Genomic DNA, 12,616 nt, shown 5'->3' with positions numbered 1-12,616 from the left:
AAAGGAAGGACACAGCTCTTGTGGGGTGACTTCTGGGGGAAGGAGAGAATGGAGACCCCTGAGCTGAGGCATCAGGGGGCCAGTAGGAAGGTTCTGATGGGACAAGAGGCCCAATGTCCATTTGGAGAAGGAGAAGAGGCACTGGACATCGGCAGGGTCTACCCCCACTCCAGGTCCCACCTGCCAGGCAGATTGGCAGAGACCTCAGCTCTCCTGTGGGGCCAAGATAGACATTCTTACCAAAGATTGGGGGTGGGCAGTGTGGGTCAGAGGGCAAGGTGAGCCTATGCAATAGGGCATCTCAGTCAGCCTGTCTCAATGTCATACTGCAGCTCCAAAGTGACTGATCGTGGGCCTCAGCAAATTGCTTTACTCCCTGAAGCTCTGTTTCTTCATCCAGCAAGGGGAGATAATGCCTAGTTTGTCCGGTCATTGAGAAATCCAAATGATATGATGTCTAAGTGAGCTCCTTTCTCCAAGGGCACAGGTAACCAGCTTCTGTGTGCATCAGGATCAACTGGTCCTGCCTCTGGGACTCCTGGGGTCACTGCCTATGAGCAGCGGTTAAGCTAGCATGGGCCCCTGCACTGCAATCCATCCCTCACTACACACAGCAAATTGAGTAGCCAGAAGTAGATGTGGGAGGAAGAAATTGAGCTCAAACCTCTTGGCTCAAAACCCGGAGGAATTCCTGAGGGTGGGGAAGGGGCCATGAGGCATTTTTATTGCTGGCAGTGCAGGCCAAGTAAAGGGAAGTCAGCGTGTGGTGAGGCCTGGCCCTGGACAGGTGCTCCAGGGAAGCGGCTTTCCTGTGGCTCTGAGGGGCTGGAGAGGGCTGACAGTGTCTGTGGTGTTGATGCCAGGGCAAGTGGGGAGAGGACAGCCATTCTAAAGTAACAGGTGCCTTGAGTGTCTGAGGTGGACACTCTTGGGAAGGATGAGCCCAGGACCTTGTAATAAAAAGGGAAGGGAGTTGGGGCCAAAGAAGACTCTCCAGGACTGGGTGATTCTCAGATGGAGGCCCGGATGTCCAGCTGGCAGTGGTAACTGACAAGGAAGAGATAGAACAGCTTCTCTGAGGGAGGGAACAGTGGGGTCTCCATTCAGCATACCTGTCATGCAGTCACAGGAGAATGGGACTCTCCAGGTCCCCCTTCCCCACCCACTCCTATAAGTGCCTGGCAGAGGGCCCTGGAGTTTCACCTGGAAGGAACAGGCTGGACAGGCTTATAGGAACTCAACATGCCATCTAATGGGGTCTTTGGCAGGGGGAAAGAGAGAGGCCTGCCTGTCTGGCTTGTATTTGGCTGGTCCTGTCTTCAGACCCCGTGCTACAGGAGGTAAACCAGAGCTAGAGGAGTTCAGTCTCGCCCAACTTAGAAAGTCTTAGGGACAAAGTCTGGTGACTGTGGCTCTGGAACTGAAGAAAGCCTCTAGTGGGGAGTCACGAAGGCTAGAGAAAGGCCTCCAGAAAGATCTTAGGGTCTTGTGCATCAAACAGCAAAGCCAGGTCTTAGGAAGGTACATAAAGCTGCAGGGCGTACCTTCCTGTCTCTTCTCCGTAGGCCAGTACGCTGGGTGGATCATTTATTTGCCATGAAACATTGAATTCTCATGTCCATTCTGCACAGTGGATACTATCAACAGTGGATTACCCGTAACAGGCCCTCAATAAATACAGTATATATGCACGGCCAAGGAGATGATTATCCCATTTTACAGATGTAAACTGAGGCAGCTACCATGCTAGTGAGTAACTGGTGGTTCCACACTTAGAATCCACACCTGTGGTTGGCCAAGCCCAGGTTCCTCCCACTGTTCCCATGGTCATATCATGGGTAAAGCCCTGGATTGGGAGACACATGACCTTTCTTTGAGCCCTGGTTCAACTCCTTGATATAAAGTATATAAACCATGGGGTGGGGTGGAAAGACATGGAAAGGCATAACAGATAGCATTTGAGGCAGCTCTTGGGAGGTGGTAAGGTTTCAGAGGTGAGGTCAATGGGGAGGGGAAGAGATGGGCAAGACATTTAGCTGCAGAGAACTGAGAGAGCAAGACCTCCTAGGCGGGGAATGCATATGTAGAAGGAGGAGGTTAGAGCCTGGAGCTCCTTGGGTCAGAGGTGGCAGGTTCAATGGTCAGATCCTGGAGAGAGGCATGCAGGCAGGGAAACATGCATTTCCCAAGCCTCATCCCACAGAAGGGCCAGTTTTCTGATTTCACTTGTTGCTTTCAACTCTTTATTGGATATATGGTTTTAAGGCTTTTGAATATTTCTTTTTTTTTTTTTTAAAAGATTTTATTTATTTATTCGACAGAGATAGAGACAGCCAGCGAGAGAGGGAACACAAGCAGGGGGAGTGGGAGAGGAAGAAGCAGGCTCACAGCGGAGGAGCCTGATGTGGGGCTCGATCCCATAACGCCAGGATCACGCCCTGAGCCGAAGGCAGACACTTAACCGCTCTGCCACCCAGGCGCCCCCATGGCTTTTGAATATTTCATCAGTGTGTTAGCTGGTCACTTTTCATTTGATCTTTACATCAGCATTTTTAGAAAGGTCTCATTTGTTTCTGTCCCAGATCCCTGTTGTTGCTGGGACAGGGAGAGGGATCTCTCTGCTGGAGCATGGACAGAAGAGAGTCCTGAGGCCCAGCCTAGGATGTTCATCTTGGTGGAGGCTAATGAGGGGCTGGGCAGGGAGAGGAGAAGATTGCGGATCAGAGAAGAGGGGACTGGGGGAGATTGGAAGACAGAGCTAGAGGGAGAAATTGGAGCAGAAAAGAAAAGAGAAATGGGGGACGTTTGGGGATGGTGGGGACTAGGGAGCAGAGGAAGGAAGAAAAGGAGGAACATGAGGCAGAATGTAGGGAAGTGAGGACAGAAAGGGAAGACTGGGGGATAGAGATGGAAGTTCATAAGGAAATGTTCATTCTTCATTAATATATTATTACTGAGCAAGAGGTATTCTAGAGTGTTCTCTTCATAAAGAGATTAGTAAGGTTAACATTCCCTGAATATATTTGAGAAGTATATACAATTGTAAGATTTGTCTACACTCACTGAATGCATTCTAGGACAATATATTAAACACTTCTGTATTGTCCCTAGCTTTCCTAAGAGTGCTGTCTTGGAATGAAAATGGCTCAAGTAAGATTTCCCAGAGATCTTCGGATCTATAAAAGTCATCCCATCTGACCTGAACTGCTTTCAGTTGACAGAAGTAAGGAAACAGATCAATTTGCCAAATTTGCCTAGCCTTGGGCCAGACTCTGGGCTGTCTGGGTCCATGGTCTGGGCTTTCCCAAGCAGGCAGTGGGGAGCCCCTGAGGGTGTGACCATTTATAGGAGAATCTCACCTTAGGAGAACTTCAATTCCCAGGCCTGACCTGGATCAGTATGTGGAACTCTGATGAGAATAACTGGGGATCTGTAACTCAGTTTGCGGAGAAGAAATCAGTCCTACTGTTTGACTGAATTCTGCACAGAGGTAATGTGGGTGTTGATCGGCCAAAGATCTGGAAATGACTGAACTGGCTGCCTGGTAACAGCCTTTATTGCTGTGACTGTGACTGTTAACCATAATGATTAGAACACTTTTCCAAGTAAAACAGGATGGCCAGTTCTTCTAGAGCAAGTATTCTCTTTGAGGTTTCTTTTTCACCTTTACCCAACAGGGACAGACTGTCCTTAAAGAGCCACCGGCTGGAGAATGAGGAAGTAGCTCTGGGCTGTGCAAGACAAAGTGTGGGGTAACTTTGCACCAACAGGAACTTTCTCAAAAGTGGATTTTTTTCAGAGCCTTTAGGAACCAGCTGATTCCCCTGCAGCCCAGCAGCCCTCCTGCCTGGCCCTTTCCCACCCCAATGGAAATGTGACATGCAAACCTCTCCTGAAATTTGCTTCTGGGACTCTCGCTGAGGTGATCAGTCATAGTGTCATTTGAATGAATTCTCAAGGTGGGGAGATAACGAACAGAACGGTGCTTTCACCCCTCTTCCAAGGACCCTGTTATGGCCACACCACAGTGTCTCCTTCAGGTAGAGGCCCCATGTGGGGTGCCCTGTGCTGCACAGCATGAGTGCACTGGTGTGTGTGTGTGTGTGTGTGTGTGTGTGTGTGTGTGTGTGTAGAGGAGAATGGGGCCCACTGCGGCCCACTTATTAAGGGGAAGTACCCAGTCCTCCTCCCTGAGATGCTGGGGGAACCATGAAAGAATGGAAGTAAATGAAGGTGCTTCAGAAATGGCAGAAGGTGTCATCTTCCCAAGTGGATTCTCATTGGCCCTCCTTCCTGCACCACTGTCCTCAGGGCCAGTTCCCTCATGGGGGAAACCAAGCAACAGATGGTTGTTTTCATACTCAACACCCCACTCTTTCTGAAGGGAGCCTGAGCCAGGCTAGCGTGCTGAACTTGGCTAAGTGTGAAGTCGGCTAATAACAAGGTTCTGAAGCTCCTAGGGAGGAATCAAGCCCACTCTGAGTTTGAAACTGGGAAAAGGAGTCGACTGGTATCTACTTATTGCAGCCTCTACAGACCTAAAACCTAATTCATGAATTTTATCCAAGAAGTATTCAGTTGAACCATATGAAATTCCCAGTTTTGTTTATCAAAAATTGTCAACTATGAGCAATTTCATACCGTTCAATCTAATAATCAACTAAGTGGTGAAAAGACCGCTTTGTGAAGTCTATATCTTTTTGGTCCGTTCAGGAGCTGGGGGGTGTTGGACGGGGACATTCCCTGGGCACCCACCTGAAGTGTGTTGGGATTGTCACAATAATCACAACGAGCACTTCCTATGCAGTTGGCAGTGGACTGGGCAAGTCACTAAATGCTCGGTAAGGACCATGACCTGCCATGCTCACCAAGAAAGCCACAGGGCTGGAATTCATGCCCAGGTCAGCATCAGGAGCTCACTTCTAAATGGGGCCACCTGTGCATGGCCTTATGTAGTACTTGGCAGCACAGACTAGAGGTACAGTAAACACTGGCTCCCTTTGCTCCCTGGACTCCCACAGCTCCAGGGTATCCAGTGAGAAGGGGAGAGGAGAAGCCCTCCTTCCTCTTCTTGCTCCACTGAGCCCTCACACCTGGGGTGGAAGTGTTCCCTGGTGTATACTCTGCTGGGAGTAGGACAATCTCCAGGTTGCAAAAGGCTTCTTGCTTGAGTTTTCTTGTTCCTTCTCTCTAAATTCCTCTGGGGACCTGACCTGAAAATGTGAGCTACTCAGGTGTGAAGACGTCTGCTAGTATCATTCTGTGCCAGTAGCTGGGCTTGAGCTCACCCTGATTCTTGTGCCAGCCTGAAGTCATCCCTTCCACTTTACATTTGGGGAAACAGGTTCAGTGAGCAGACAGAGTGACCTAGCAGTCAGACCCTGATTCAACCAAGATCTCTGTACTCCCAGCCCTGTGCTTTCTCCCCACAGTTCGAGGCTGCTCTGAGGTGCCATCTGGGCTTCACAGCAAGGCAAGGACCCGCACGACCTCCCACCCCCACCCCAGGACCTGTGGAAGAAGCCCTACGAAATGGGGCACAAGCAGCGCTGCCACAGTACTTGCCCAGTTAAGGGACCTTTCAGAGCCTTGGGGTCCCTATCCGTGAAATGGAGAGCAGACCTTGCACCTTCTCCTGCTCCCAGGGGAGAAGCGCGGCGCCCTGCAGCCCTCACCCTGCAAACCTCCCGCCCCCGAACTTGGGTCCCAGCCGCCCCGACGGGGTCCTGGACACTCCCCTAGCCCGGTTCCTAACCACCCCAACGGGTCCCGGGCGCCCCCCGCCTCGGTCTCGGCCGCCCCGACGGGGCCCCGGGTGTCCCCAGCCCGTCCCAGCAGCGTGCCCTTACCGCGCCGCGCTCAAAGTCGTTGTAGAAGGGCTTGTCCAGCAGGTGCTTCTCGCTGCAGCCCGCAGAGCCCACGAGGCTGAGGTAGATGTAGTCGTCGGTGCCAGCGAACCACTGGCTGCCGGTGGCCACGGTGACCGTGTAGGAGGGCATGGCGGAGGGCTGTGAGCTCCACGAGCGTCGGCGCGGCGGGTCCGCGCGCTTCGGCACCTAGCCGGGACCCGCGCAGCAGCCTCTTCCCGCGCCCGGCCCCGCCCCCCGCATATTCCGGCCCCGCCCCCGCCCGGCCAGACCCCGACCCCACAAGCCCGGCCCCGCCCCCGCCCCGCCCCTCACGCATCGACGGCTCCAGACCCGTCGCGGACACCGTAGGGGTCGCGCGTTCCTGTTTTTCACCCCATGGCTGTGTGGCTGTTATAGCCGTCTGGGGACTGGGACCACCTCAGCTGCCATCCCCTCACCCATGCATCCGTTCATTCACTGACTCAGTCTCCCATTCATTGTTCTCTCTCTTCACCCCTCCTTCCTGCCTCAGCTGGTCTCAGCGCCAGGCTCCCGGAAGGCGCTAGCGTTGGGCTCTGACGACCCCCAGAAAATGAGACACGGTCTCTACTCTCACCAAGTTCCCGTTGTGACTGGGGCGATTACCCATGCTGTGCTTTCTTAGACTAGGGGTGCTCTGGGAGTCTACAGGGGAAAGGGAGACTCACCTGGGGATTCCAGGGAGGCTTCTTGGAGGAGGCCACACCGAAGCGGATTCTGAGACTGGTATCTGGAACGCGGAGACTTCAGTCAGCTCCGGCTTCTGTCACAGGCTTGGCTGAATGTCACTCTGGGCACGCTGCAAGTGGGCACCGAGGTGAGTCAGATGCCTGCCGCTCTCAGGACAAGAGATGGTCCGTGTACAGCGGGATGCGGGGCAGCCAGTGGGGGGCCAGGACAAGAGAACAAATCTGAGCACCTAGGTGTTGTCTGGAGGAGGTCAGCGGGCTTGGGCAGGCGGGGGTTACTGAAGAAATTTGGGGGGCGGGGAGGCTGGGGTATGGTGGTGAAGGAGTTGGGCTTGCTTGGTGATGGCTCTTCGGGGAGTGGGGGGGCCACTGTTGAAAGTCCTGGGAAAGAAGATATGGACTCCACAGCAGGAATGTTCCAGGAATTAGGGCCAGCACCTGAGGTGCGGGCTGCCTGGCGGAGTAATTGGCCGGCTTTCTAGCAGGTGGTGGGCTGAGGCCTGAAAGAGATGTTAGTAGAAGGCTTTGCGCCCTAGAGGGAAGCTTCCCATGGGTGGTCAGCTTTCCTACTGCTTTGACCTGATCTTTAAGTCTTCTGTATTCGCCTGCACCTCCCCCACACTTCATTCCCACTTTTCCTGGCTCGAAGCCCTCCCCACCAACTTCAGAACCGGGTCTGACTGTGGTACACATTCAGTAATGAGCTGAACTAAATTAAAGTGTAAGTGCATTCCATGCCCGGTGGTGGGTGCGTCAAGTCCCGAGCTTTGTACACTCATTGCTGGGGAGGTGCAAAGAGGCAGGCCTGAGACAGGCTCCCCATTTCTGGGAAGCAGGGCTCCACCTGGTGGCAAATCCTGCTTCCTCCTCTGCCTGGCAGGACCACCACTCTGAGCAGAGAGAGGGTACCCGCCAGTCCACTTTCTACAGGTGGGAGATGACGGGAGATTTCAGTGGGACGGGTTTTGTTCATGGAAAGACAGGCACTGAAGGGAATCAAATAAGACATGAAGGAATGGGCACAGCTGAGATGCGCAGGTGAAGATAGCCCAGAATTGGGACCCAGCCCCTGCCAGGCAAGAGGCAGGCTCCAGGAACCCCTGGGGGTGGTGTGAAGGATAGCTGTGGAGTTGCAATTCACATCTAAAAATGAAATGGCTATTGTTTTTCTTTAAAGAGTACATACAATATTTTTTTTGGACAAAAGTAATAAATTATCATTGTAGAAATTAGAGTTCGATACAGAAACGAAATTCATAACATGTAGAAAAAGTAGTTAGTAAATATTCGTTATTAGACATTTTTACACCATTTGGACCACACCACTCTATGCAATTTGTCATATGTGCATTTTTCTTAATATTATAATGTATTTTCCCATGTGATTTTACTTTTCAAATATTTTGACCTACTGCCTAATATTCAATTATATGGCTATACCACTATTTCTTTTCTTTAGTCCACTATTACTGGGCATTTAGGCTGCTTTCCCTCATTAATTGCTATAATACATATTTGGTGCTTAAAACATTTTAAAAAGTTTTTCTCAAGATAGGGATTTAGAAATGGACCAAAGTGTATGAATATTCTGACCTTTGTATCATGTTATTAAGCTACTTTCCCAAGGATTATAGTAACTTATACTCATGCCATTTACTGTCATGCACAAGATGGAATGTTGGTTTCATAGAAAGTTTGCCATCATATGGTAGTTTCTAAAATATCCGTAGATCTTGTCCCCACTGTCTCTGTCCTGGTTTAGGCTTTCAGCCTCTCCTATACAGACTGTAAAAACAGTGTCCTACCTCATCTCTCTAAAGTTAGCCTAACTGCCCCCCTCTCTCCAGTTCTCCAACCAGAGTAATTGCCTTGTAGCATAGATGGCATAGTCTCACTACCTTACTTACAGTCCATCATTGCTTGCTTGCATTTCTCCTTCCTTCCTTCCTTCCTTCCTTCCTTCCTTCCTTCCTTCCTTCCAGCTTTATTGAGATGCAGTTAGTATACTATGCAATTCACTCATTTAAACAATACAATTTAATGGTGTTGGTAATATTCAGAGAATTGTGAGACCATCACTACAATCAGTTTTAGAGCATTTCTGCCACGCCATTAGCAATCACTTCCCATTACCCCCCTCATCTTTCCAGCCAGGGCAAACACTAATTTACTTTCTGTCTATAGATTTGCCTATTCTGCACATTTCATAGGAATGGAATCATAAAATATGTGAGCTTTTATGACTGGCTTCCTTTACTTACCATAATGTTTTCAAGAGTCATGCATGTGGCAGCATGCATCAGTACTCTGTTCTTTTTTGTGGTTAAATAATATTCCCTGTTCTGGATATGTCACATTGTGTTTATCCATTCATCAGATGATGGAAATTTGAGTTGTTTCCACTTTGGGGCTATTATGAAGAATAATTCTATGAATATTCATGTATAAATTTTTGTGTAGACGTATGTTTTCATTTCTCTTAGGGAGATAACTAAAAATGAAATTGGTGGATCATATGGTAACTTAATTTTGAGAACATGCAGATTATTTTCTAAAGTGGCTGCACCATTTTACATTTTTCATAGGCAATCTATAAGGTTCCATTTTCTCCACATCCTCTTCAACACATTGTAATCTCTGAGAAGTGGTGTCTTATTGCGGTTTTGACTTGGACTTCCCTCATGTCTGATGATATCGAGCAACGCTTGTTGCCCATTTGTATGTCTCCTTTAAAGAAGTGTGTATTCAGATCTTGACCCATTTATGAAATTAGCTTATTTACTTCTTTATTTTGTTATTGAGTTGTAAGTGTTCATGCCTCCTGGATAGGATGTAACTATATTATTTATACGTGTTTTGTTGCTTCTGTGGATGGCCTTTACACTTTTTCAATGGTTCTATTTGAAGCAGAAAAGTTTTAATTTTGAGTAAGCCCAATTTATATATATTTTTCTTTTGTTGTTGAGACTTCAGTATCACATCTAGGAGACTGTTGCCTATACTAAGTTCACAGAAATTTGCTCCTCTGTTTACTTCATAGAATTCTATACTTGTAGTTCTTCATTTAGACCTATGATCCATTTTTGCCAATTCATGTGTGGTGTGATCTAGGGATCCAAATTCATTCTTTTGCATGTGAATATCCAGTTGTTGTGGCATCATTTGTTGAAAACATGAGTCTTCATTGAATTGTCTTTGTACCTTAGTAAAAAAATTAATTCACCATAAGTGTAGGGATTTATTTCTGGACTTTCAATTTTGTACCGTTGGCCAGTATGTGTATCATATGTCAGTGCCACACTGTCTTGATTACTATAACTTTATGGTAAGTTTTGAAATTGGGAAGTGTGAATTCATCCTTGCTCTCTATTTTTCAAGAATGGTTTGACTTTTTTGTGTCCTTTGGTAAGGTGGGATTTTGATAGGGATCACATTGAAGCTGTAGATCAATTTGGGAAGTATCGTTATCTTAATATTAAGTCTTCTGAACCAGGAACATGGGATATGTTTCAATTTATTTAAATCTTTTCTAATTTATTTCAATAATGTTTTGTAGTTTTCAATGCACTTTTTTGTTATTAAATTTATTCCTGAATATTTTACTTTTCTTTTTGAAAGAAAGTTATTTATTTTTGTCTCTCCCTCTCCCCAGCTTTATTAGTTTATAATTGACAAATAAAAATTGTATATATTTAAGGTATACAATGTGAGCTTTTGATATGGATACACTGTGACATAATTACCCCAATCAAATCATTAAGACATCCATCACCTCACATAGTCTCTCTCCCTCTTTTTTTTTTTTTTTTTTTTTTTTGGTGTGATGAGAACACTTAAGATCTATTAGCAAATGTCAAGTATATAGTAAAATGTTATGGACTATAGTCACCATGCTGTACGATAGATATCCAAAACTTATTTATTTTATAACTGGAAGTTTGTACCCTTTGACCAACCTCTCTGCATCCCTGACCCTGGTGACCACTGCTCAATTCTCTGGTTCTGAGTTTAACTTCTTTATATTCTACATGTAAGTGAGATCATACAGTATTTGCTTTTTGTGTCTGGCTTATTTCACTTAGCATGATGTCTTCCAGGGTTGTCCATGTTGTTGCAAATGGCAAGATTTCCTCTTTTATGGATGTATAATATTTTACTATGTGTGTATGTATATCTATATCTATATCTATATCTACAATTTCTTTGTGCATTCATTCATCGATGGGCACTTAGGTTGTTTCCATAGCTTAGCCATTGTGAATAATGCTACAATAGACTTGTGAGTGCAGATACCTCTTTGAGACCCTGATTTCATTTCCTTTGAATCTATACCCAGAGGTAGGATTGTAGTATATATATAGATGTATGTCTATAGATAGATCATATGGTAGTTCTATTTTTAATTTTTTGAGGAATCTCCATACTGGTTTCCATAGTTGCTGCAACAATTTACATTCCCACCCACAGTGCACAAGGGTTCCCTTTTCTCCACACCTGGCCAACACTTGTTATCTATTGTCTTTTTGATAATAGCCATTCTAATGAGGTGAGGTGGTATCTTGTTATCATTTTGATTTGCATTTATCTGATTAATAATGTTGAGTACGTTTTCATGCACCTGTTGGCCATTTGTATGTCTTTGAAAAAATATTTATTCAAATCATTTGCCCATTTTGTATTGGGTGTTTGTTTCTTTGCAATTGAGTTGTATGAGTTCCTTATGTATTTTGGGGATTAAATTCTTATCAGATATATGGTTTGCAAATATTTTCTCCCATCTAATGGTTGTTTTTCATTTTGTTCATTGTTTCCTTTGCTGTGCAGAAGGATTTTAGTTTGTTGTAGTCTCCTTTACTTTTGCTTTTGTTGCCCTGTGCTCTTGGTGTCATATCCAAATATGATTGCCAAGACCAATGTCAAAGAGCTTTTTCCCTGTTTTCTTCCAGGAGTGTTACCATTTCAGGTTTTATGTTTAAGTCTTTAATCCATTTTGAGTTGATTTTATACATGGTGTAAGGTAAGGGCTCGTTTTCATTCTTTTGCATGTGAATATCCAGTTTTCCCAACATCATTTATTGAAGAGACTATTCTTTCCCCACTGTGTATTTTTTTAAAAGATTTTTAAAAGATTTATTTATTTGTCAGAGACAGACAGAGAGAGAGAGAGAGAGAGCACAAGCAGGGGGAGCGGCAGAGGGATAAGGAGAAGCAGGCTCCCTGCTGATCAGGGAGTCTGACACCGGACTCGATCCCAGGACCCTGGGATCATGACCTGAGCCGAAGGCAGATGCTCAACCAACTGAGCCGCCCAGGTGCCCCTCCCCATTGTGTATTCTTGGCACACTTGTTATAGTTTAGTTGACCGTATATATGACAAATAAAAATTGTCTAAACTCTCTGTTCTGTTCAATTGGTCTATGTGTCTTTTGCTGTCATTTGATTGTTTATTTTTTATTGACTTGACTGGTCAGTACAGTGAAGTCTGTTTCCTCTGCAGTGTGGGGGGTTCTGCTGTCACTTCTCAGGACGCAGCCTCCGGCATGTGTATTCTCAAGTGGGAATGACAAGGGTTTTTAACAGCTCTCTCTTTGTCTCTTTCCCTGTCTGCTAAGTTTTCTGCCTCTTTTGGCACCAAGTCCTACTATTAGCCTTCACTAATAGCTGGCTGATTGCTTTTGTTTTTGGCAGTTCCTTGGGGGAATAAATTGCTTCACAGTCAGATCCAAATAACGTTGGACCCTTTATAGCAGTAGTCTCTGAGACCTGTCTTTCAAGTTTGTTTTAACCTAAGAAAGGTTTTCTTGACAGTCTCCTTTCTTGGTTTCTGTGTGTACTTCTAGTTGGTTTATACTTTGGATTGTTGCTCTCGTTAAGCTGCCATCCTCCTCTTAATGGCTTACTACCAAAATCTCTACTGTTTTTGACAGCACCCTTAGGATGAACCTCCCCGTGCTTTCTTCCAAATAAAGTCAGTCCTTAGGGAGACCTAGGGAGCTCTTTTCTTATGGCCTGCCTCTCTCTCTCTGGGCAGGTCCCATG

General features: G+C 46.4%; 1 protein-coding gene across 1 annotated transcript in view; it reads right to left on the bottom strand.

The window, feature by feature from the left end:
- The window catches only part of ALOX5 (arachidonate 5-lipoxygenase), a 50,369-nt gene extending 44,283 nt beyond the window's left edge, over window positions 1-6,086 (bottom strand). Inside the window, exon 1 of the mRNA XM_026481574.4 lies at window positions 5,850-6,086. Within this exon, the coding sequence (XP_026337359.1) occupies window positions 5,850-5,999 (150 nt within the window). The 5' untranslated portion in view covers window positions 6,000-6,086. The remainder of the gene's footprint in view (window positions 1-5,849) is intronic.
- Between the last annotated feature and the right edge of the window lie 6,530 nt (window positions 6,087-12,616).

The sequence above is a fragment of the Ursus arctos genome, unplaced genomic scaffold, assembly GCF_023065955.2.
Source record: "Ursus arctos isolate Adak ecotype North America unplaced genomic scaffold, UrsArc2.0 scaffold_7, whole genome shotgun sequence".
NCBI lineage: Eukaryota > Metazoa > Chordata > Mammalia > Carnivora > Ursidae > Ursus > Ursus arctos.
This window is presented reverse-complemented; position numbering and strand designations above follow the sequence as displayed.